General features: G+C 40.6%; 1 protein-coding gene and 1 non-coding gene across 2 annotated transcripts in view; one reads left to right on the top strand and one right to left on the bottom strand.

The window, feature by feature from the left end:
* Positions 1–590: 590 nt before the first annotated feature.
* Positions 591–26,554, top strand: part of SYCE3 (synaptonemal complex central element protein 3) — a 27,616-nt gene continuing 1,652 nt past the window's right edge. Inside the window, exons 1-2 of the mRNA XM_029205837.1 lie at positions 591–643; positions 7,075–7,183. Coding sequence (XP_029061670.1) covers positions 7,075–7,183 — 109 coding nt within the window. The 5' untranslated portion in view covers positions 591–643. The remainder of the gene's footprint in view (positions 644–7,074; positions 7,184–26,554) is intronic.
* On the bottom strand, positions 11,793–11,899 carry LOC114886330. Its single transcript, XR_003791332.1, has one exon. It is a non-coding gene; the product is annotated as a U6 spliceosomal RNA (small nuclear RNA).

Below are 26,554 nucleotides of genomic sequence, written 5' to 3'. Positions count from 1 at the left end.
GGTGCATGGACCTGGGCCCCTGCCTCATCTCCTTGGGCCTCAGCGTCCTCTTCTGTGACACAGCTGCAACAATGTCGGCCACCCACAGTAGCTGCGAGACAAAATACTTGGGCCTTCAGCTACTCACTCAACAATGGTTACTAGCACTTGCTGTCCAGCATACTGGAGACACAGTGGTCAAGCAGACGCCCCGCCGCCCCCACCCCCGCCGTGCACGGATTTACGCTCCAGGTGCAAGGAGGAGAACACTCCCATAAGGACGAGGGTGTCTCCCCTCATCTCAGCTCTACCATCCCTCAACCTCAGCCACTCTTCAATCCAGGTACTCGGCCCACCTGAGACGGAGAGACCCAAGTGCGGGACCACGTGGGACCAGCCGGTAGCAACCCCGCCCTTTCCGCTCCAGGCGACCAGCCAATGAGACCTCAAGGCCGGGACTTGGAACCAGCGTGAGGCGGGTGTAGTCAGGTGCTCGCAGCGCCGCCCCTTCCGCTCCAGGAGATCAGCCAATGAGGGCCAGAGGCAAGCTCCGGGGGCGGGTCTGGTAACGGAAAGGGGAGGGGCGTCATTCTGAGGAGCCGCCTCAAGCCTCAGGCTGCGGAGGAGGGTAGCGGAGCGGAACCCGAGCGCTGGGGAGCTGGAGGTGAGCGAGGCCAGCCCGCCTGGGGGTCCCGGACCCTCCCTTGGCGCCCCGACCCCCGAGAGTCACGGCGTCCCCAGGCGGTGCTCACCGCCTCACGCCAGACCGGTGGGGCGCCTACCGCTTCCTCACCCACCCGGCCCTCAACCCGGTCTCGTCACGCCGTTCTCCTCACGCCGCACCCCCGGCCCCTCACCCACACGTCCTCCAGACCCCTCACAACGCACATCCTGAACTCTGTACACCTGAACCTCTCAGCCTCGCGCCCCACCTGGACTCGCGTCACACACGTCGAATTCCCTCCCATCTGCACACCAGGCGTGGTCCGAGACACACCGCTCAACTGCAGGACCACCGCCGCAAGCATCACACACACGTTCTATTCGCATGCTGTTCACACCACGCACACGCGCACGCCTCGCAGACTCGCCGGTCCAGGTGCCCCTCGCATCCTCTCACATTTCTCACCCCAGGAAGGATCGCGGCCTCCGTGACAGCTCTTCGTACTGGGCGAGCGAGACCCTCAGACCACAGAGAGGGCCCAGGCCCTTGCATTTCTCATGCCTCTGAATTCCTCAGTCGCCAGCACCTCAGACCTTCACACCCTGAGGTGACCCTCTCGCCCACAGTCAGCCATCACCCTCATTCCCTTGGCTCCGGCGCTGGCCCAGGCCTCCTCTCCATCCTAACCCTGCCTCGGCAGCCTCACCAGGAGAGAATGCCGTGGGCCTTGATGGCACGGCCTTCCCCCTTCACTCCAGCTCACACCCCTTCCCTGGATCTGCCTTCCAGGCCCACCCCTCCTCCGAGATCCCAGGGGAACTTGCCGCGGCCTCCGTCCTTCTAGGTGGCTCATGCTCCATCCCCAGCCTACCCGCCCCGCCCCTCAACTCCCTGCCCCTCTAGGCCTCCGCTTTGGATCCACCTCTCATCTTCCACACGCCTTCGTTGTGCTTCCACCGCGTACACGCTTCAGTTCCCAGGCCAGTTACACTCCGTCCGTGGTCTCTGTGCCACCCCAGGGTCCTGAGAATACGTGCAGCCATGTGGCCTCAGCCACTACTACCACTGCTTCTCTGCTGCACCTCTCTGCCGACCGTCTGTTCTCAGGAAAAAACCTTTTCATTGCCGTTCGTAGGCAAGCTGGAGACCTCAAGCTTGAACAGGGACCTACCTGGACCTTTACCTACCTGACTCCACCCGTACCTCTTTACCTTACCTTCCCTCCATAGGGTAAGGTGACCATTCTCCTGTCTGAGACCAGTCCCTGCGCCATCAGCAACCCTTTCTCCTGATTCTTCAGCCTTTTCTGTACAGCTAATCCTTTCCACACAGACCAAAGACAGGCAAGTCTCTGCCTTTGTTAATTTAAAAAACAAAAAACTTTTACTCTGTACCACCTTCTCACTATCGCCTCTTTTTTTCTACCCTCCTCGTCGAAGTTTGCATGCCCTATCTGTTTTGTCTAGTGATCCATCAGTTCTTTTTTTTTTTAATATTTATTTATTTTATTCATTTGGTTGTGGCAGGTCTTAGCCGTGGCAGGTGGGCTTCTTAGTTGCAGCTCGCCGGCTCCTTAGTTGCGGCATGCATGTGGGATCTAGTTCCCTGACCAGGGATGGAACCTGGGCCCCCTATACTGGGAGTGTGGAGTCTTAACCACTTCGCCACCAGGGAAGTCCCTAAATAGTATTATCTTATTCTAAACTTTTAATCTTATTCTAGGTCTAGCATATTTTTAATAGTAACAATGTTTTTGTTCCATTTACAAACTTAAACTTTTAATAATAAACTTAATGTATTCTACTTCTTTAAGTACCTCAGTTGTCTTAATAACAAACCATCCTACCTTCTTACATAATTCTTTTTTTTTTAATTAAAAAAAAGTTTTTTTGGCTGCGTTGGGTCTTCATTGCTGCTCGTGGACTTTCTCTAGTTGCGGCAAGTGGGGCCTTCTCTTGCGGAGCACGGGCTCTAGGTGCGCGGGCTTCAGTAGTTGCAGCAAGTGGGCTTCAGTAGTTGTGGCTAGCAGGCTCTAGAGCGCAGGCTCAGTAGTTGTGGCGCACGGGCTTAGTTGCTCCACGGCATGTGGGATCTTCCCGGGCCAGCGATTGAGTGCGTGTCCCCTGCGTTGGCAGGCAAATTCTTAACCACTGCACTACCAGGGAAGTCCCCATGTAATTCTTATAAAAATCATAAGTAAAATTTACAAATATTGTAAACCTCAAGTTCTCTTAAATGTCCTAGAACTCCTATAAACTTACTAAGACTGTGACTTAAAATTACAACCCATAATCAATTTCACATTTTAAACTCCAATGACAAAGCTGAGCTGCTACTCTGGTAGACCCGATTCTCTTAAAAATTCAAATGCATATAATAACAGATAGTCAGGACTTCCCTGGTATCCCCTGCTTTGTGAAAGTTCACTTTACACCACTCCACTTTTATGAAAAACCTACATTAGTACCTGTTTCACTAACCAAAAGAAATATGAAGAGGATTTTGGCTTTTATAAAAAAAAAAAAAAAGGTAAAAAATGAAAATAGCGTCCTGCATTTGTTTTGCAGCGAGCCGTATAGAGGCAGTGTGAACCCCAGCACTGAGAGTAGCACCGCCAAGCTCATTCCCGGGGAACTACACTCTGCATCTCAGCATCAGGCTGCCACAGCTTTGAACTTTGTCTGTGAGCATCTGTGCTTTATCTTGGTTTATTTTGTGCGTTCATTAGCAAGATGTGTCCTAAGGTAATTGTTTCTTTGCCTTATGCCATTTTGGCTTATGAAAGGTTTTATACAAACACTCTACTTTTGGATAGTGGGGAAACCTGTAATTCTAGTTTTTATGCTCTTAATATTTCCTATCTTAATTCCCTACCTTCCCAGAATTATAAGTTATTCACCCATATGATCTTTAGAGTTTCCTTCTCTTGTACTTTTTATTTTTACTTTATTTATTTTTAAATTGAGGTATAGTTGATTTACAATGTCGTGTTAGTTTCAGGTGTACAGCACAGTGATTCAGTTTTATGTATGTATATTTACATTCTTTTTCAGATTCTTTTCCTTATCGGTTATTACAAAATATTGAGTATAGTTCCCAGTGTCTTGTGCTTTTTAGAGTTGTCTTCTCAGCTTGCTGAGATTTCATAATGATCAGAGGACATTGGCTGGGGTTCAGTGACTCTGTAACAGTCTGCACTTGACTTCCGAAACATGACCCTCCTGGTTCTCCTTCTGCCTCTCTGGCCCCTCTTCCTCAGTCTCTTTGGCTGGTTCCTCTGCATCTCCCCAGTTTTGATGTTGGGCCTCTTCTCCATCTGTGTTTTCTCCCCTGATCTCTCCCATTCTCATGTCTTTAAATATCGCCTATATGCTGATGACTCCCAAATTTCTATCTCTAGCCTACCTTCTCCCCTGAATTCATTTATTCAGCTGCCTACTCACCATTCCCACTTGGATGCCTCATAAGCATCTTAATATGTTCAAAACTGAGTTATTTCTTTCCCATGCAAACTATCTTCTTCCAGTCTTCCTCCGTGTCAGTTAATTGTACCACCATTTCTGGTTGCCCAGTCAAATACCCTAGCGTTGTCCCTGACTTCACATTGACCCATCAGCAAATCTTGTCAGCCCTGCCCTCAAAATATACCCTGAACGGTCCTCCTTCACACTACTTGCATCAGTCCTATGCTGATCTGAGCTGTTATGTCTCACCTGCATTATTCCAGTGACCTCCTCCTAACTAGTCTCCCTGCCTCCACCCATGTCCATATAGCTATTCTCAATCTAGTGATTTATTAACATGTAAATCAGATTATCACCCTCCAGGCTCCCATCTGACTCAAGGAAAAAACCAAAGTCTTTTCAGTGGTCTCTAAGGCCCACCCCAATTTCACCCACCAAGTTTTGACCTTATTTTCTACTACTATTCACTTCACTCTCTCTACACCAGCTATACCACCCTTATTGCTCTTCCTCCGGCTCATCCAGCAGGCTCCTAGCTCAGGGCCTTTGTTCTTACTATTTCCTCTGCCTGGGATGCACTTTCCCCAACATATCTGTATGGCTCACCATTCTCTCACTTCCTCCAGCTCTCTAGTCAAAATCACTTCAGCAAGGCCTTCCCTGCACACTTATCTGAAGTACAGCCACCACCCTGTACACACTCTCTCCCACCCTCCACCTCCAGTTAACTTTTTTTCTTTAGTACTTATCCCCTCCTTATATTTATTTCACTCATTAATCTTGTTCAAGGATTTTAATGTTTTGTTCACTGCTGTATCTTCAGATCTAAAATAGTACTCAATAAATGAGTGTTGAATGTATGGATAAAATAATATAAGTGGAACTTTACAACTTAATGAATTGAGCAAGCAGTCCACACGACTTAGATATGAAGTATGTAATTACCTACTTCTTTGCCTTCACGTAGATTTTTGTAACCACCCACGTGATAGAATTATTTTACTCCATTTTGTACTTCCTTAGCTCTTTTGTAAGAAAACTGTAGAGATTTTTAACTTTCCAGAGTTTTGTGTTATTTTCATGGATATCTTTTCATTACATCTCTTGTAAATAATAATCTCTATTTACAAGAGATTATTATTATATTTAATAATATCTCATTACATTTTGGATCTCTTAAGGCTTTCAGCTATTTTGTCACATCTTGGAACTAGATGAGAACAGGGGCAGTCGGGAGCTAGATTATGAAGGATCTTATATCTATAGTAAAGAGGTTGTATTTTATCCTGAAAGAAATAGGAGCTATTGAAGGATTTCAAACAGTGTGACATGGTTAGTTTTGTACGTTAGGAAAGGTCACTCTGGGAGTGAACTGGAAAATAGATTGGACAGGAGGAAGCTACAAGCAGGGAGACCAGTTAGGAGTCTATGACAATAGTCCAAGTGAAAGATGAAGAGAGCTTGTACCACTAGTTCCAAACTTTATATTTTTATCTTCAACCTGTCTCCTGAACTCCAGGCCCATGTATTCAACTGCCTATTTGTATCTCCAATTGGAGGCCTAATAGGCATCTCATAGTAGTAACATGTTCAAAATAGAGCACCTGGGAATTCCCTGGCGGTCCAGTGGTTAAGACTCCAAGCTTCCACTGCAGGGGGCACGGGTTTGAGCCCTAGTCCGGGAACTAAGATCCCACATGCCACACGGCACGGCCTAAAAAAAAAGAAAAGCACCTGGTTTACCTTCTAATCTGCCCCTCTCCTACTCTTCCCCATTTCAGTTAATAACACCACCATCCATTAAGTTGTTCTCACCAAAATTAGAAGTCATTTTACTTTCTCTCTTCCCATCACTTGTCCCTGCAAACCTTGACACAAGTCCTGTACCCAATTCTGTTGGTTTATCTTCCAAAATATAACCAGAACACTTCACTTCTCACTATTCATATTATCACCGAAGTCCAAGCCACTGTCATCTCTAGACCACTTTAGTGCTCTCCTGCCTAATTGGTCTTCCCACTCTTTCCTCCTCTCAGCCTTCTGCAGCAGTCCATTTTCCAAACAGCAGCTGAAGTCTGCTGTTACCTTAAAACATAATCACATAATCCCCTGCTCTCTCAACCTCCAGTGGCTTTTCCGCACTCTCAAAATAAAACCAAAGTTCTTGCCTACTTAGTTGATCTCATGTCCTACCACTCTTCTCCTCAACCCCATTCTCTATTTCTTAAAACACACCAGGGACACTCCCACTTTTTCTTGAGCCATTCCCTCTGTCTAGAACTCTTCCCCTAGATCTTCACATGACAACTCCTTTTTGTCATTCAAATGGCAGTTCAAATGTCACTTCATTAGAAAGGACTTCTTGGACTTTACAAGCCAAAGCATTTCTCCCCATGAAAAATCTTTATTACACCATCCTTTTTATTTTCTTTGTAGCAGTGACCACAAACTGAAGGTATCTTTATGAAACTGTTAACTTGGCTATTACCAGTCTCTCTCCCTGGAATGGAAGCTCCATGACAGCATCCAGTCTATTTGGATCCTCAGATACGCTGCAGTGTCCCCAGAGCCATAGTAGATGTCTGGCACATAGTAGATGCCCAGTAAATCTGTAATCAATGGTGGATAATGGAATGGACCTCAATTAAAGCAGCAACCTTGGAGAGAGGGAGGAAGGCAGTGACAGGAGAGACTTTAAAGAGCTGGGCCAGGCTATGATCTCCACAAGGGCAGGATTCAGTTTACTGGTGACTCTCAAGCACTGACCCTTCCTGACGCATAGATGATTTAATGTTTATTCCATAAACAAATAAAATTGGTGAGTTTCAGTGACCCCTTAGGTCAGGAAGATAAGAGGAGTTAAAGATGACCTAAGTTTTTCGGCTTGGGCTACCCAGCTGTGAGTAGTGGAGCTAGAATTGAAACACTGGTTTGTCTCACTGCATCTTCTTTCTGTGCACCGCCTAGATGGCTGATTCTGACCCTGGTGAAAGAAACTATGAAAACATGCTGAAAATGCTGTCAGACCTGAATAAAGACTTGGAAAAGCTATTGGAAGAGATGGAAAAAATCTCAGGTAAGATGTTTTCCCAGGCAGGGTACCTTCACCCTTCTTTACAAGAGCTCAAATCCTCCCTACACTTCTAAGCTCAAATCAAGTGCCTTCTCAACCAGGTCTTCCCTGACTACTTTTCAACTTCTGCGCCATATAACTACCGTACCACAAGATTTTACACGAACCTCTGAATATTGCCTTGACTCGTTTTCCGATTATTTTATGTGCGTTTGCATCTTATTTCTGCAAATGGGCTGTTATGTTTTTGAGGGCAGAAATAGTGACTTCTTCTTTTGTAACTGGGCACACAGTACCATACCCAAGCTCAAGTACTCAGCAAATGACAAATTATGTTAATATGACACCTGTGAACAAAGTTGGAACATACTTTCTGTGAATCATTTAAATAAGAAGAGTTCAGACAAATAGTGCTAAGACTGGCGAGGTGCTGAAATGGGAGGTACAGCCAGTGTAATGAAGCAGCAGTAGAGTTCAACAAATTTCTCCATTTTTGGAAAAAAATGTTTGTCTGTTATTTTATTCAACATGTTTCCACTAAGCGGTAACTAGCAGTGGTAGTGATACCATTATAAGTTTTTAATTTGTTCTTTACTAGTTCAGAATATGTGTAATTCTTATAATTGTGTGAGCCTAAGTTTTGCTAGAGAAAACCATAATGTAAAACAAATTTTAGAAAGCGTGCATACTCTACTCAAATGAAAACAAATTATTTTTAAGGACATTATTAGTTTATAAATAATCTCCATTTATTACAACAGCCTTCAGAAAATTTCTGCTTAGAAATGTTTGCAATTTTGTGCCCATGTACTTGAAAGTCTTATATATACCTTGCTAAAATGTTCTATAATTCATTTTCCACTATAAGTTATTTAATTCCTTCAATCTAATTAAATAGTCTCTTATTTAACAGCATTTGCTAAGCACCTACTATGTGCTTTTCTAAGAATACAAAGTTGAATAGAGATGCTCCTTCATTAGAAGAAGTGGGCAGGGGCCAGAAACAGACATCAAGATGACTAATTATAATTTAAATATATAAATTAAAATTAAAGCACATTTTAACTTTATGTTAAAATTATAACCTGGGAAATGCTAATAATGGTGTATACCAAGTACCAGGGAGGGAACAGAGAAGAAGGAGAGGCTGACTGCCTGGGGAAGCAAGTGAGGCTTTGAACAGAGCAGAGCACTAGGGAAGCAGCAGGGATTGGACAGATGGGGTAGGGCCCGTGGGTAGGAGGAGATAGCCAAGGCTGTGTGCCCGTGTGGGAAAGACTGGCATAGTCAAGAAGTCATATTAGTGCATGAGATTCACAAGGAGGCAGGCCAAAGAAAGAAGAGGCTGAAAAGGTGAGAAGAAGGGTCTTCAGCACCAAGCTAAAGAGGTTTACCTTTCTTGTTCAGGTGATAGGGAGGCATTTGGGATTTCAGGGAAGACACTTGCCTTTTGAAAAGATACCTCTGGTAGCAGTGTGAGAGATGGTTCGGAGAGGGAAGACTAGAGGCAGGAAGGCCAATTAGGAATGTTTTGCAGAACTAAAGGCTGAAAAGGGGCTAGCCTTACCTCAGGCTTGGCGCTGAGAACAATAAGAGAATAACAGATTTCTGTGATAGCGTCTCTTATTGATTTGTAAGAGCTCTTTATGTATTAAGACTTGTTCAAAATTGTAGTAAATATTTTTCCCAGTTTGTTATTTTCCTTTAATTTTGTATACGAAGCTTTGGTAAACAGAAGTCATATGTAGTAAAAATGTATCAATATTTTCCTTTCTGATTTATTCCCATTGCTGTGATGCCTAGAAAACCTTTCCCTAATCCAAGATCAGTGAAATAGTCATTTATATTTTCTTCTACTTTGTGTTTGTTTTTTCTCTTCTTTTTTTTTTATAAATTTATTTATTTATTTTTGGCTGCATTGGGTCTTCTTTGCTGCACACAGGCTTTCTCTAGTTGTGGCGAGCGGGGGCTACTCTTTGTTGCAGTGCACAGGCTTCTCATTGCGGTGGCTTCTCTTGTTGCGGAGCACAGGTTCTAGGCACGTGGGCTTCAGTAGTTGTGGCACACAGACTCAGTAGTTACAGCTCACGGGCTCCAGAGCAGAGGCTCAGTAGTTGTGGTGCACATGCTTCATTGCTCCGCGACATGTGGGATCTTCCCGGACCAGGGCTCGAACCCGTGTCCCCTGCATTGGCAGGCGGATTCTTAACCACTACGCCACCAGGGAAGTCCTGTTTGTTTTTTTAAACATTTAATTCTAAACTATCTGGTGTGCCAAAGGAACCAGGCTGTGTACTGCATTTTTATTTAGATTCACTAGAGTCTCTCTTTTTGGCAAATAATTCCAACAGTAATTAAGGTAATAGTTAAGTAAGTTATTAAGTAATAATAAAAGTTAATATTGCTAAGATGATATTACTAAGGTAGTAGTGTTGTAAAAACAATACTCTCTCACCTTAGAGACAAGGTTGACAGGTGTTTATATGGAAACAAGTCACATAAAAGACTTAGCTTTACAATTTTAAAAATTTGTCTCTTAAGTTTTCTAAGTAAACCTGAAATTGTTTGATAGATTCAACTATTGTATTTAAGCATCTGCACACCCTGGAAGGCTTGTGCACGTCCTTTCTCACAGAAATGAAACACATGTAGCCTGCATGGACTTGGCATGAATGAGGCTTCTGCGGTGCATGATTCCACATCCCCTCCCCTTGGTGCTTTTCCACATCACATTCCTTGAGTTGATGGAAGGTCCATTATTTCCCCTTTAGCTTATTCTTTCCTTCGTTTTAGTTGCACATATTTTCCTCTTTTTATTATTCTATTTTTATATAAATGTTCTGCACAGTTGTCTAATTTGGGGGGCAATATACATCTTTCAAATTTTTTCTTTAGCAGTTTATCAGCTGGTGAAGATATGTTTTTATCAACATGTAAGCAACCACAGGTTAAATAGTATTAAAACGTTTTGTAAAGTTTACCTTTTGTAATTTCTTAAATAAACAGTACGTTCTTGGGTCCACGGACTCAAATCCAACGGTTGAGAACAATAAAATATTTTTCTACCTGAAGTGTAAGCAGCAGAACTATTTTGTCATAGTGTCTCTAGGTCAAGTTAGGATAAATATTGTTGACAGAAGTAGCATGTTTTGGGGCCATGATGAATCTCACACCCTTACCCTTTAGGTTAAACTTAAAGTGAACCCCAACACGTAAGTTCTTGGCCTCTGTTGCCCCTGGGAAGGCTCTTCCCCAATTTTTCCAGTGACCACACAGGGCAAGGAAAATCACCAAACAAGCAGTCATCAACTATCAAAAGCACCAACCAGCAAATAAATGTAAGTGTGCATATTTATATGTATTTATATAAATATATATGCTTATTTTAAACTATTAAGTATATATGCATAACTTAAGCAATATTAAAAAGCCAAATCATCTTGACTCCAAGGCTTAAAGTTTCTCTTTCTGTTCTCTTGAACTTAAGTCAACTCATGACCTAGGATACAGTACAAATTTAGCTGTAGAATGCCTTATGGGGGTGAGCCTTGAGAATGTACAATTTCTCAGGTAGAAGGAGAGATTCTAACTTGGTTTCCCTCATCCCCAAATCCATCCCATCCTATCCTGTTAGTTTAGAAGTAATTTCTTTATTACTCATGAAGTTTTTATATATAGTAGAGCAGAGATAGCTAACCTGTTACATAATATGTTAGGTTTTATGGCTTATCACACTGGTTTCATTATTATTAATCAGTGAGTTCCCCTTCATTATTCTTTTTTCTTTCCTTTTTTCTTTTTATACCTATTCTCACATGTTTATTCTCCAGATGAATAATAGATTCATTTAATATTTTATTTGGAATTGTGTTAAACCTATACGTTAATATAGAAAGAATGATATATATATATTTTTTAATATTTATTTATTTATTTATTTATTTTTGGCTGTGTTGGGTCTTTGTTTCTGTGCGAGGGCTTTCTCTAGTTGTGGCAAGCGGGGGCCACTCTTCATCGCGGTGCGCGGGCCTCTCACTATCGCGGACTCTCTTGTTGCGAAGCACAGGCTCCAGATGTGCAGGCTCAGTAGTTGTGGCTCACGGGCCTAGTTGCTCCGCGGCATGTGGGATCTTCCCAGACCAGGGCTCGAACCCGTGTCCCCTGCATTGGCAGGCAGATTCTCAACCACTGCGCCACCAGGGAAGCCCAAGAATGATATATTTTTAACATTAAGCATTCTCAGGTAGGAGTGTGCTATTTCTCTCCAATTATTCCAGTGTTCTTTAACATGTCTTTAACATGTCTCAAAGGGTTTTGCAATATTTTTCTCCAGATTTTTTTTGCCTTCAATTTTATTTTATTTTTTCCAGTTTTATTGAGATATAATTGATACATAATATTGTATAAGTTTAGATTGTATAACATAATGACTTGATATATGTATATATTGCAAAATGATTACCATAATGCATTTAGTTAATATCCACCACCTCACATGGTTACAAGTTATTTTTTCCCTTACGATGAAAACTTTAAAGATACTATTCCCTTAGTAACTTTCAAATATACAATGCAGTCTGGTTAACTATAGTCATCATGCTGTTCATTACATAAAAATGTGAAATACTTCACAAATTTGCATGTCATCCTTGCACAGCGGCCATGCCAATGTTTTCCGTATCATTCCAATTTTAGTATATATGCCATCAAAGGGGGCACTCTCCAGAGTTTTCAGTACATTTACTTCTGTGTTTCTGTTCCTATTATAAATGGGGTGTTTTTCTATTTTATTTACTAAATAATTAATACTAGTGTACAGGAAGGCTGTAGATTCTTGGATATTTTGTATTATTCTAATAATAATAATAGTAGTAATTTTATTATTCATAGCTTATGTTTATTGTTTACCATGTATTGGTCTCTTTACCATATGCTTTACACACATTATCTCACTTATTCTTCCTAACAAGTTTATGGGGGAGAGACACTATTATTATTTCCACTTTACATATGAAGAGGAAATTAGAGCTTACAGAGTTTACATAACTTTTTCAGGGAATTCCCTGGTGATCCCATGGTTAGGATTCAGCGGTTTCACTGCCAGGGCCCGGGTTCAATCCCTGGTCAAGGAACTAAGATCCCACAGGCTGTGCAACACGGCCAGAATAAATAAATAAATAAATAACTTGCTCAAAGGCACTTGGTCAAACTGTAGTAATATCCAGCTCTACTCAGCCTCTAGAGTCTTCTATCTTTTTCTGTATTCTGAAATTATGCGTATAGTATTTGGAAACAACTCTTCATTGAACAGTTAATGGTGAAACTGCTAGAGATAACTTCTGATAACTTTTTCAATTTCTTGTTTGGTTAATGCTTTAAGATTGTGTCAGTTTGTGTATTTCATTTATCCTCCCACTTCATCCATTTCATCAGTATTTTCTAATTTATTAGATTACTGCTATATATAGCATTATAGCATTTTAAAATAAATAACTATTATTAGATGATTGTAATGAATAATCATGTTTATTATTTAATAAATATTAATAATTCATAAGTTGATAATTATTAAATAAACAACGATTTTTAAAAGAAATGTTGCATGTACATTGTTTTTAAAATCCAAAGTAAAGTCAATTAAAATAGAACATTACAAGAAAAGTTTAAAATCAGCAAAATCCAGCCACTCAGAATTAACTACTGTTAACACTGGCAAACATGATTCCAAGTCTCTCTCTATGCAAAAACAGAATAATGGACCGATACGGGATGCATAGAGGAATCTTTTTTTGACAGATACACTTTAATGAAAATGGAATCATACTATACAAGCTACTTTTAAAATAAAGAGTACTACCTTTAATTTACTTAAGAATTTAAACTGAAGTGAAACTGAAGAAATTCTTTACTTAAAATAAATTTCTTCACCATAAAAACTATACTAAAATTAAGAAAGTTTGTGGGGAAACATTAAGGAAATTAGTGTTATTTCTTCAGTTGTATCTTTTTTTTTTTAGTTGTATCTTTTATCTTTATTCAGGATCTAATAACACTAATCAGTAGTATTTATGCCTTATTAATTGCTATATCCTATACTAAGCACTATATGAATTTGTTCATTTAATCCTCACAACAATTTTTGAGATATAGGGATTGTTATTATCCCTATTTACAAGTAAAGAAACTGAGACACAACTGTCCTTCGTTATACTATTACCTGTATTTGTATATTATCAAGTACAAATAATGTTTACATTAACAATAACATTTACAACATTTACACTCTATTCTGTAATCATAATTCCTAAGGTTGTTGAGACTCACACATTCTGTATTCAAATAATTCAAAGAGTTAAACCTAGTAACTATGGCTTTGGACATTGTATTCCTTGAATTCATAAATGCTTAAGAATATATCTATGTTTATAACTGGATGGTAACTTGGTTAGGTATATAATTATTTTCTTTATAACGTAAAATATGTTTTCAGCATTTAGTGGCACTGTGAAGATGTGTGAAACACTCTGCCTCTTAAAAGTGACTTTTCTGCCTGTAAGATTCTTTCTTTATTCTTGGAGTTCTATACTTCACCAGCATAAGATTGCTGTTAATACACTCTGACATATTTCCTAGGACATGTTAGATCTCTAGAGCTGCAGATTTGAGTATTTTTTATTTATTTATTTTATTTATTTTATTTATTTATTTATTTTTGGCTGCGTTGGGTCTTCGTTGCTGTGCGCGGGCTTTCTCTAGTTGCGGTGAGCGGGGTCTACTCTTTGTTGTGGTGCGCAGGTTTCTTATTGCGGTGGCTTCTCTTGTTGTGGAGCACGGGCTCTAGGCTCGCGGGCTCAGTAGTTGTGACTTGCAGGCTCTAGAGCGCAGGCTCAGTAGTTGTGGCGCACAGGCTTAGTTGCTCCGCTGCATGTGGGATCTTCCCGGACCAGGACTCGAACCAGTGTCCCCTGCATTGGCAGGTGGATTCTTAACCGCTGAGCCACCAGGGAAGCCCGATTTGAGTATTTTTATAAGATCTTATTCAGTTATCGTATCTTTGGATACTTTTAATTCTATTTATTTGGTTTATTTCTTCAGAAATTCCAGTTGTCCTTATTGTCTGTTTCTTTTTGTCTTATCTTCATCATCATCTCTGTAATCCATTTTATTTCTTTGTTATTTTCCATTTTACTTTGTGTCAGTGCCTCAAGACTGTCCCCCTGTTCCCTGATTATGCTGTTGTATAACAATTTTCTTGTCTCTTTATTTTCAACCTCAGATGTAGAGAATTGATTTTATCATACTCCTCAGTTTGTGATACATTATGATCATTGGTCCATGCAGGGCACTACTAGTTTAATTTTTTTATTTATCCCCTTCGGTCCCCATGCTCCATTCCCTTTCCTCTCTCCACCCGTAGGCAACAATTCTAATGTGTATTTTTTGTGTGTCTATGTTCTTGTGAAATGTATATTGCTATTTTATACATTTATTTGAAATTTCTATAAATGGTAAATTTATGTTAAATTTCTATAAATGATTATATATTTTTCGTACTTTTTTTTCATTCAGAATTATGTGTGCCAGCTCTTTCCAAGATGCTATGTATACATCCAATCTGTTACTTTTAAATGTTACAAAGTATGCAGTAGTGTACATCATTCATGAGTGGCTAGGCTAGGCCACATGGGTGATAATATGGAAGTTTAAGCTCAACGCATCTGTAGGACCTGTGGATGAAGACAGAGTCTCAGAGAAGGGCATATGGGCAGGGAAAGCATCTTAATATGCATTTGTTTTTCTACATTCTAAATTAATTGGATTTCTGGGCTTTCTTCATCCTGCCTTCCCTAAAATTTTATTATTGTTTTAGTAAAACTTTGAGTTAAATGCTTTATTCATTTATTTTTATTCCTTTTTAAGTTATGAAAACATTTGGAGCTGTGCATTTCTCTCTAGATATGTCATTGCAACCCATAAGTACTGATAAATAGTGTTCTTGTTTTTTATTGCTTTTAAGTCACCTTTATTTAGGTATAAATAAATAATAAAATAAATATTTTAAGTGTAATGTTCACTGAGTTTTGCAAAATGTATACACCAGTATAACTAACACTATTGTCAAAGTACAAATTATTTCTATCTCTCCAAAGTGTTTCCTTTTGCCCCTCCCCAGTCAATTCCCACTCTTCCTTCCCCAGCACCAGGCAACAACTGATATACTTGCCTAGAGTTTCATATAAATGGAATCACAGTGTATACACTTGTGTCTGGCTTCCTTTGCTCACCAGGTCCAGTCAGCATAATATCAATATAATGGAAGAGCTTGATGTCCTGTGGAAGGGAAAGGCAACTAAGGAGCTGGAGAGTCGATATACCTGAATTAGGATAATGAAAATGTATTGTTAGCCTTGTCAGTGGAAACCAAACTGCTTTAGGTGGTGTTTACTAAGAGGTATAGAGAAAACAGCATTTTTCAGATCAATAGCTGCACACTAGGCACCAGGGGATGTGTTAATTTGTTCAAGCAATGAAACCACATCTGGAACAGCAGCTGCAATTGGAGTCACCACCTGATTGAGTTTACAATAATCCACTGTCATTCTCTCAGACTTGTCTTCTGTACAGGCCAAACAGGCAAGTTGAATGGGACTGTGGTGGAGTTACCCCCTGCATCTTTCAAGTCCTTAATGGTGGTAATAATCTTGGCAATCCCTCCAGGAATACAGTGTTGCTTTTAGTTTACTACTTTCATAGGTGGAGGCAGTTCTAGTGGTTTCCACTTGGTCTTTCCTACCAAATAGCCCTCACTCTGTGGATTAGGGAACAAATGTGGGGATTCTCGCAGTTGCTGAGTATATATATTTCAATTATGCATCCTGGAACTGAGAAAATTACCATAAAGTGGGTTCAGAAGCCCACTAAGCCCACTGTGAGACAGACCTCAGCTAGAACTCCATTGATAACCTTACCTCCATAAGCCCCTCTTCTGACTGGTAGATCACTACACTGGTAGCGATGTTTTGGGTCACCAGGAATTAATGTCAGTTCAGAGGCAGTGTCTAATAGTCCCCAAAAGGTCTGATAATTTCCCTTCCCGCGATGGGCAGCCCTCCAGCTGCACTGTTGTAGGGTGCCTCTTCCTGAAGCTGACGATCATGTGAAGAGGAAAAATAACTAAACAAGTAGTTACAACAGATTTCTATGAGTGTTAAGACTGAATAATCTACGTGGTGCTATAGGTAGCCAAAAGTGGAACCTAATTTGATATAAGGAGCCAAGGAAGGCCTCCTCGAGTAAATTACTTCTCAGCTAAGACTAAAATATGAACATGAGTTAGCTGAATGAAAGAGGAAAGGAGAAAAGTGAAGAGATGAGAGTTTCTGAATACAGAAAGAATAGCAGGTTTAGAAGGATGTGGGAAAGAGTGAGTTCACTTACGGATATGCTGAGTGGGAAGGGCCAGTTTTTTTTTTTGTTTTTTTTTTAAGAGATTGTCCAGTTTTTTTTTTTTAATATTGACATATGTCTTAAATTTATTTATTTATTTATTTTTGGCTGTGTTGTGTCTTCGTTTCTGTGCGAGGGCTTTCTCTAGTTGTGGCAAGCGGGGGCCACTCTTCATCGTGGTGCGCGGGCCTCTCACTATCGCGGCCTCTCTTGTTGCGCAGCACAGGCTCCAGACGCGCAGGCTCAGTAGTTGTGGCTCACGGGCCTAGTTGCTCCGCGGCATGTGGGATCTTCCCAGACCAGGGCTCGAACCCGTGTCCCCTGCATTGGCAGGCAGACTCTCAACCACTGCGCCACCAGGAAAGCCCAGGGCCAGTTTTATATATTGTCAAAAATATAATCACAGAGCCAATGCAAACGGTATAATGTACCAATATAAACTGGTGTAGCCGTTATGGAAAAGAGTATGGAGGTTTCTCAAAACATTAAAAATAGACCTACCTAGGGGCTTCCCTGGTGGCGCAGTGGTTGAAAGTCCGCCTGCTGATGCAGGGGACGCGGGTTCGTGCCCCGGTCCGGGAAGATCCCACATGCCGCGGAGCGGCTGGGCCTGTGAGCCATGGCCGCTGAGCCTGCGCGTCCGGAGCCTGTGCTCTGCAACGGGAGAGGCCACAACAGTGACAGGCCCACGTACCACAAAAAAAAAAAAAATAGAACTACCACATGATCAGCAATTCCCCTTCTGGGTATATATCCAGGAAATTATGCAAGAAGAATGCATTCTGGAGATGTACAGCATCATGACTACAGCTAATATGATATTGTATACTTGAAATTTTCTACAAATGTAGATCTTAAGTGTTCTCTCCATACCAAAAAAAAAAAAAACCCACATAACTGTGAGGTGATGGAAATGTTAATTAGCTTGATGCTGATAATCATTTCACAATGCATACAATATCAAAACATCACATCGGGGCTTCCCTGGTGGCGCAGTGGTTCAGAGTCCACCTGCCGATGCAGGGGACACGGGTTCGTGCCCCGGTCCGGGAAGATCCCACATGCCACGGAGCGGCTGGGCCCGTGAGCCATGACCGCTGGGCCTGCGCGTCCGGAGCCTGTGCTCCGCAACGGGAGAGGCCACAACAGTGAGAGGCCCGCGTACCGCAAAAAAAAAAAAAAAAAAAAATCACATCGTACACCTTAAATATATACAATTTTTATTTGTCAATTATACTTCAGTAAAGCCGGAAAAATATAATCCCAGAGCTCAAAGACTGAGGGGTTAAAGCACTGTTCATTCATTCATTCATTCATTCAACAAACACTATTTTTAAAAAGTATTTATTAATTTATTTATTTAGGCTGCGCCGGGTCTTAGTTGCAGCATGTGGATTCTTAGTTGCGGCATGCATGTGGGATCTAGTTTCCTGACCAGGGATCAAACCTGGGCCCCCTGCACTGGGAGCATGGAGTCTTACCCACTGGGCCACCAGGGAAGTCCCAACAAACACTTTCTAAATAAACACCTATGCAAAGCCCTAAGCTCAAGTTGCTTATAATCTAATGGAGAAATAAATGTACAGACACATAAATGCAATATACTACATTAATTGCTATAATAAAAGGATATTAAAATTTCAATGAGATTTTGGATGAGTGGCTGAAATCTGTGTAGTAAATTGTGGAATTTTTTAAGAGGAGGTATGGAGCATTTCTCTGAAGTATTGTGAGGAGTTCCCCAGATAGACAGGTGGCAGGGAAGGCTTTCAGACAAAAAGAACAGTTTGTGCCAAGGAACAAAAGAATAAGAAAGCTGGCTGGACTTAGGGTTCAATTACTGTTGAATACACTATAAGTGGAAGTGATAGAGAGTAAATCTAAATGAATCATCTGGGGTCAGATCATGAAAGATTCCGTGTGCCACACCAAGAAATCATCCTACAGGCAACGGGAATAACTGAGGAAAGTTAGGCAGTGGAATGACATGAAGAGATAAGTGTTTTAGAAAGATTCTGTAGCAGTGTAGAGGACACTGGGAGCTAGCTCAGCAATGACCTAACCAATAAATACATGAGATGATAAGCCACTGTTAGTGAAAGTCCACAGAAACAAGAGTCAACACATTTACATCTCCAAGGACTATAGATGATGTCGGATGCAGCCTCCTCAAAATCCAAAATCCTATGAACAGTGAGTTTGAGGCACTTTAAACTTTCATTAATGCTCTCCTCAAAATCTTTACAGTTTTCTAGCTTCCAACAACTGTCCCATTCCAAAGCTACTCTTACATTTTAGGTTTTTGTTACAGCAGCACCATACTCTCAGTACCAAAATCTGTATTAGTTATCTATTTGCTGCATTACAAATTAACCCAAACTTAGCAGGTTAAAACAAGAAACATTTATTATCACAATTGTTGAGGGTCAGGAATCTGAGAATGGCTTAGCTGCATGGTTCTGGATGTGGTTTTCATGAGTTTGCAGTCAAGTTGTAGGTCATGGCTTCAATCTCTGGATACTTGACTGGATGCTGGAGAGTCTCCTTCCAAGCTCACGTAGCTGTTGGCAGGAGGCTTTCTTTGCAGCCTCTCCACAGGGCTGGTCATGTAATAACTTCCCTCAGAGCAAGTGATCCAAGAAATATTTATATATATAACAGAGAGAGAACCCAAGACAGAAGATACAGTCTTTTATCACCTAATCTTGGAAGTGACATACCATCACTTCTGCCATAACCTGTTGGTCACATGGATCAACTCTGGCACAATGTGAGAGAACTACAGAAGGGTGTGACTACCAGAAGGTAGGGACTACTGGGGCCAACGTGGAGCTAATTACCGAATTTATTATGTAGAACATAAAACACATCTTATTGGAAATAATAAAGCTTAGCAAGGTGACTGAATATAAAATCAATGTACAAAAGTTAATTGCATTTTTATATACCTGCAGCAAAGAATTAGAACATATTTTTTTAAGGCACCATTTATAATAGCAACAATAACAGTAACACAAACACGTACATCTATGAATTACCTTGGAAGAAGTTTAACAAGAAATATGCAAGGCCTATATGCAGAAAGTTACAAAGCTTGACTAACAGATATTAAAGACCAAAATAAATGGAGCTATAGCTACCTTCATGAGTAGAAAGAAAATATAATAAATGTGTTCATTCTCCCCAAATTCCATCCAAGGCTTCAAAGTAGTTCTAATAAAAATCCTAATAGGGTTTTTCATGGAACTTGACAGGTTGACTCTAAAACATTTATTGGAGACTTGGGCTTCCCTGGTATTGCAGTGGTTGGGAGTCCGCCTGCAGTGGTTTGAGCCCCGGTCCAGGGGGACCCCACGTGCAACGGAGCAACTAAGTCCGTGTGCCACAACTACTGAGCCTGTGCTCTGGAGCCCACGTGCCACAACTGCTGAGGCCCGCGCGCCTGGAGCCGGTGCTCCGCGACAAGAGAAGCCACCACGATGAGAAGCCCGCGCGCCGCAACGAAGAGTAGCCCCCACTTGCGGCAGCTGGAGAGAGCCCGCGCACAGCAACGAAGACACAACGCAGCCAAAAATTTAAAAATTAATTAATTAAAAAAAATAAAACATTTATTGGAGACTTAAGAGCCAAAAGTAGCTAAGATACTTCTGAGAAAGACAAGGACAGGGGATTCACCCTACAGTTAGCAAAGTTTATTATAAAACTGTATAATTGACAGTGTCATATTGGCTCAGGAATAGACAAGTTGAGCAATGGAGTACAACAGAGAGCCCAGAAACAGATACACACACACATAAAGTTTTATACGTAACACAGGTGACATGGAAGATCAGTGGAGGAAAGAAGGGACTATTTAACAAGTAAGCTGGAAAAATTGGTTATGAATAAGAATAAAAATTTTAAACGGATCCCTGCACGCACACAAACACACAGTAGCTTCAGAGTGATGAGAACTTAATTATCGAAAATAAATTTTAAAGTTTGGGAAGAAAATAGGGGAGAATATCTTTGCAACTTTGAAGGTTGGGTAGAATTTTCTAAACAAAAGGCAAAAAGTGCTAAATACAGAATAAAAGATTGAGAAATTGAACTACACTAATGTTAAGAACTTCTATTCATCAAAAGTTAATTTAAAGGTCGCTTCCTCAGTGAAGTCTTTCCCGAGCACCCTTCTTGAAATTGCAGATCCTTTTTTCCTAGCATCCTCAACCCTCCTTCACTGCTTTATTTTTCTCTTTAGCACCTGTTAACCTTCTAACACACTGTGTAAGTTTACTATAGGCACTATGTAAGTTTCTTGTTATTTAGTATATAATGGTCATGAGAGCAAAGACTTTTTGACATTTTTTCTCACTGCTCTGTCCCCAGAACTTAAACAGGTGCTGACCCATACTAGGTGCTTGATAGATATTTTTTCAATTGAATGATGTGTCTTAACTCCCTGACTTTTTATGCATTTTGAGAAAGCTTGTGTCTTAAGCCTCCTGGCATCTCCCTTGCCTAGTTCAGTGCTAACAGTGAAATCGTATTTGGAATGTGCTTGTTTCCCTTGGTACCCACTTGCCTGGCACAGTGAAGAGAATACAGTATGTTTTCTATATTTGTGATTGACTTTGTTCTCTTCCATGCCTGTCTGCCATAGTGTATCCCCACTTGTTATTTCCTAATGAGTCTGGTTTATTTGTTAGTTTGTTTCTCTTTATGGTTCTCTGGCAGAAAGTTTGACACCATACTTCTCAGTTCATAGCGTGTTAGCATCACTGGCCCATGTAACAATCCTCACTTATTTGTTTATTTATGCTCTTTTTTTTCATTCCTTTTTTTGGTATATCCCTTTTTATGTGTTTCTGTAAAATTCATACTTTTTGTTTTATATCTCCAGCTTGTATCTTACTTTTTAAACTCACGACTATGTTATGAAGACCAATTTGAGTAGCCATGTGTACATGTTATCTATTACTTTTAACTGCAATATAGTATTTATCCCATGGTGAGCCACTACTTCTTGCTTCTCCATTCTTCCCGGTGATGGACACCTAGATTGCCTACAACTCTTCATCACCAAAAACAATGCTACAATGAACATCTTCACACATCTATGCTCAAGGACCTGTGTAATCATTTTAGGGGTTACCAGATGACCTCACAGAACGGCTGAGTCAGACTCTGTTCCAACCAGCAGTGCCTGGGGTTCTTAGATCCCGCGAGCTCACAGACACTTGATATTATCCAGCTTTCTAATTTTGCCAGACTAATAGGTGTAAAGTGATATCTGATTGTTTTCATTTTTACTTCTCTAATGAATTCCAGATTCTCCTCAAATGCTTGTTAGTCTTTTGGTTTGGTTTCTCCTTAGGGAATGTAAGAAGCAGTGTACCATAAGCAGCTAAAAGCATGGACACAGGTGCTTGATTACTTGAGTTAAATCCTGCCTGTGCTACTTATTAGCTGTATGACTTGGGCAAGCTGCTTAACCTCTCTGTCCGTTTCCACTTTTGAAAAATGAAGATAATTATAATATCTACATCTAATATTTAAATAAATTTTTATCAAAGTGAATTCACATAAAATTAACTATTTTAAAGTATACATTCAGTGGCATTTAATACATTCATAATTTTGTGCAGCCACCAACTCTGTCAAGTTCCGCGACATTTTCATCACGCAAAAAAGACACTTCGTACCCATCAAGCAGTCACTCCATACCTCTATTCCCAACCCCTGGCAACCACCAATCTGTTTCCATTCTCTATGGATTTACCTATTCTGGATATTTCATGTAAGAGAATCATATAATATGTGACATTTTGTTTCTGGCTTCTTTCGCCTAACATAGTATTTTCAAGTTTCACCCATATTGTAGCATATTATGAGTACTTTATTCCTTTATATAGCTAAAATATATTCCGTGTATTCATCCACTGATGGATATTTGGGTTGTGTCCCAATATTTAACTATTGTGAATAGTGCCACTATGAACATGTGTATACGAGTATTTGTTTGAGTGCCCATTCTTTATTGTTTGGGACACTATGTAGGAGTAGAATTGCTAGGTCATATGGTAATTCTATATTTAGCTTCCTGAAGAATGTCAAACTGTTTTACACAATGGTGCATCATTTTACAACCCCACCAGCAATGCACAAGCATTCCAGTTTCTCCACATCCTCACCAACACTTGTTATTTTCCAGGGTTTTGTTGTTGTTACTGAATTTCTTTTATTGATTTGAAGTAATTTCTTTTTTTTTTTTTTTCTTGCGGTACGTGGGCCTCTCACTGTCGCAGCCTCTCCTGTTGCGGAGCACAGGCTCCGGACGCCCAGGCTCAGTGGCCATGGCTCACGGGCCCAGCCGCCTGGCGGCATGTGGGACCTTCCCGGACCGGGGCACGAACCCGCGTCCCCTGCATCGGCAGGCAGACTCTCAACCACTGTGCCACCAGGGAAGCCCTGAAGTAATTTCTTGTATATTCTAGATATTAACCCATTATCAGTTTTAAGATTGTAAATTTCTTCTATCATTTGTATGGTAATTTTGTCCATGTTGTCCTTAGTAGAAAAAAAATTTTTGATAAAAAGAAATTCACCAATATTTTGCCTTATGGTTTGTGGTTTTGTTTTTGTTTTGTTTTGTTTTTTGTCACAGCTTACCCTTCCCCCTCCCCATATCCTCAAGTCCATTCTCTAGTAGGTCTGTGTCTTTATTCCTGTCTTACCCCTAGGTTCTTCATGACATCTGGTTTGTGGTTTTTAAGAAGTCCCTAGATCACAGGTATTCTGCTAAATTTTGATCTATAAATGTTATTTTATCTTTCATATTTATGTCTTTAATCCATCTGGAGTATACTGTCCTTTTTTCAGGAGACGTATATTTCTGAAGGATTTTTTAGTGTTACTTTCATCATATACTAAATTCCATATACACTTAGGTCTATCCCCGAGCATACTATTTTCTTTCATTGGTCTGTTTGTCTGTACCACACTATTTTTTTAAAAAAGGGCTTTAGGGAATTCCCTGGCGGTCTAGTGGTTAGGACTCCGCACTTTCACTGCTGAGGGCACAGGTTCAATCCCTGGTCAGGGAACTAAGATCCCACAAGCCACTCAGTGTGGCTAAATAAATAAAACAGGGCTTTATAGGATGTCTTGATATCTAATAGGGTATATTCCCCCTTTTAGCTGTTATTTTTTTAAGATTGACTTGACTATTGGACCTCTATTCTTTCATATACACTTTTATAATTTACAAATACTGTTAGTTTTATCTCTTACCTTATATCTCTTATTTCTTTTAAATGCTTAAATTCCATTTACTAACATCTTCAATACCCATTACATTATTAGAGGCATCCTTGTTTGATTCCCAAAGGAATTTATCCACAGTTTCTCCATTAAGTATAATGTTTGCTGTAAGTTTTTGGTGTATCACCTTTACTAGGTTAAAATGTCTCCTTCTATTCCTAATTTGTTAGTTTTGACTTTCTGAAATCACAAATAAGTATTAAACTTTATTAACTGCCTTTTTTTGCATTAACTGAGATATTACTATGATTTCCCCCCTTTTATTAATGTGGTTAATTATGCTGATTGATTTTCTGATACTCAACTATCCTTGAATTTCTTTTACAAGCTCTACTTGATCATAACATATTATTTTAACACATTGTTAGGTTTGGTTAGATCATATATTAGGATTTTACATCTATTTTCATGTGAGACAGACCTATAATTTTTTTTATATAATATTTGTCTTGTTTTAAAATAAACCAGCTTAGGGAAAATTATGTTTTTATTTTTGCTTATCTCTATTCTCAAATTTTCTACAGTGTAAATGGAATACTTCTATCAAATGCTTTTCTTAAAAATTTACACCAGGGGACTTTCTTAGCAGTTCAGTGGTTAAGACTCGGAGCTTCCAGTGCAGAGGGCACGGGTTCGACCCCGGTCAGGAAACTAGGATCCCACATGCCACGTGGTGCAGCCAAAAAATTTTAAATAATAATAATAATAATAAAATAAAATTAAAAAAAAGTTAACACTAGTCCATACAGTCAGCTTATCAGTCTTCCCTCTTTTTCTAATTTCTGGAATCACTTACGTTAGATAAGAATTAACTGCTCTTCCACAGTTCAGTGGAACTCATCTGTAAAACCATTTGGGACCTGAGATTTGAGGAGGTAGACCTTCACCATTTACATTTTAAAATGTTGATTCTTCTATTTTGCCAGTGATGTGAATTAGCCTGTGGGCTGTAAACTCCAGGCTTATCTTCATCCCTTGATCGCCTGGCTCAACTAGCCTTGTCATTCCTGTTCTCTGCTTCTACCTCTTCTACTGTCAGAATAAATCTACTCACTGTATCCCTCGTTAGTCCTCCCTCTCCTACACAGATTTTTGGAACACTTTATCCTCATCCTTTACTGAACCCTGCATCTAGTGCACATCTTGACCAGTTTTTAAATTTCTGTGTGAGGACCTGGCCCTACCCAGCAGGTTATCAGAGTTTGTGAGGCGAGTCCTAACTAGCCTCTCAGAGTATCTGCTGTTCAGGCCCCTCGAGAGATTAGGACCTTGGCTTTGCTACTGCATAGGCCTTACCAAAAGCCCTCTGAGAAGGCCTGCCTTCACTACCTGGTCTAAAATAAGACTCTTCCTATCCCATTTCTCTGTCACAATACACGTTGCTTCGCAGCTCCTTTCACAATGTGTAATTGTCTTATATGTTTTATTATCTGTCTCCTCCCACTGCAACTAGTATAGAAGCTCACGAGGGCAGGGATGTGTCTGTCCTGTAGTAGACAGCTGTATCATCAGGGCTGCCTTAGCAAAACGCCGACACAGAGCAGGTGCGCAATAAACATTGAATGAATGAAAAACTCGGGCGACGTATATTTCCAAAGGATTTTCAGATGATCGTGAGTCCTTCCTATTCTATATTTTCTTTTTTTTTCCCTTGGATCAAATCATAAGAGGGCTATGCACTTGATATAGTGTTTTAGTGTCTCATTGAATTGCCTTTTCTGAAGTGTGCTTTGGTACTGTGCCACCAGCTTTCTTTTACCAGTGCCTACAACTGTAGACATAGAAGAATGTCTTTGTATTTAAAGTAGGGATGTTGTCAAGGACATTTTCCATTATGTTACACACCTCTCATGAAATATACCTATAAGGAAATTCTTTCTTGGGGTAAAAGTGTCTTAAACAATGGGTTTGTTTTTATTTTATGGTCACTGAATCTTATAACCGAGCATGTTTCCTTCTCTGCTTTGAGCTCAGGAAACTCAGGCCTAGAATTTCAGCTGCTATGTAGGACTATATGAGATTCATTTCTGTGGGCTGTTTTGTTTTGTTTTGTTTACCCACCCTAGTTCTTTGTCCTGAATACCTGAATTACTTATTTTATAGTAAGAGTTTCTCCTTTCTTGAGCACCTAATACGTTGGAGACAGGCTACATACATCATCGATTTAATCTTCACACCAAAGCCATGATATCCGGACGTTTTCCGTCCTTTACATAAGAGGAGATGAGGTTAGTAAGTTTAAATCACTTACTCCAGGTCACACAGCCAGTGAGTGGAGAGCTGGGAAGCAGACTCTGCCCTGGCTTCAGGTCCATGCTCCACCTGCCGCCCAGGTGGCCTCACATGGTGGTCTACAGGCTTCCTGCACCAGAGTTACCCAGGATGCTTGTCAGGATGCAGGTTCCTGGGCACCATTCCCAACTTGCTACACAAGAACCTTCTTTGAGTTCTGAGAGGGGCCAGTGGTCTACATTTTAACAGGTGTCCCAAGTGACTCTCATACTTCCAGAAGATCGAGAATCCCTGTGCTAGCTATATATCATAGGCCCTCTGTCTGTTGAGGTGTACTGCACGTATCTCTGTCTGTTGAGGTGTGCCGCACGTATCTCTGTCTGTTGAGGTGTA

This window comes from Monodon monoceros, unplaced genomic scaffold, assembly GCF_005190385.1.
Source record: "Monodon monoceros isolate NGI ecotype Baffin Bay Population unplaced genomic scaffold, NGI_Narwhal_1 Super_Scaffold_6, whole genome shotgun sequence".
Classification (NCBI taxonomy): domain Eukaryota; kingdom Metazoa; phylum Chordata; class Mammalia; order Artiodactyla; family Monodontidae; genus Monodon; species Monodon monoceros.
The sequence above is the reverse complement of the archived record's forward strand: the minus strand, read 5'-3'. Positions and strand labels throughout refer to the sequence as shown.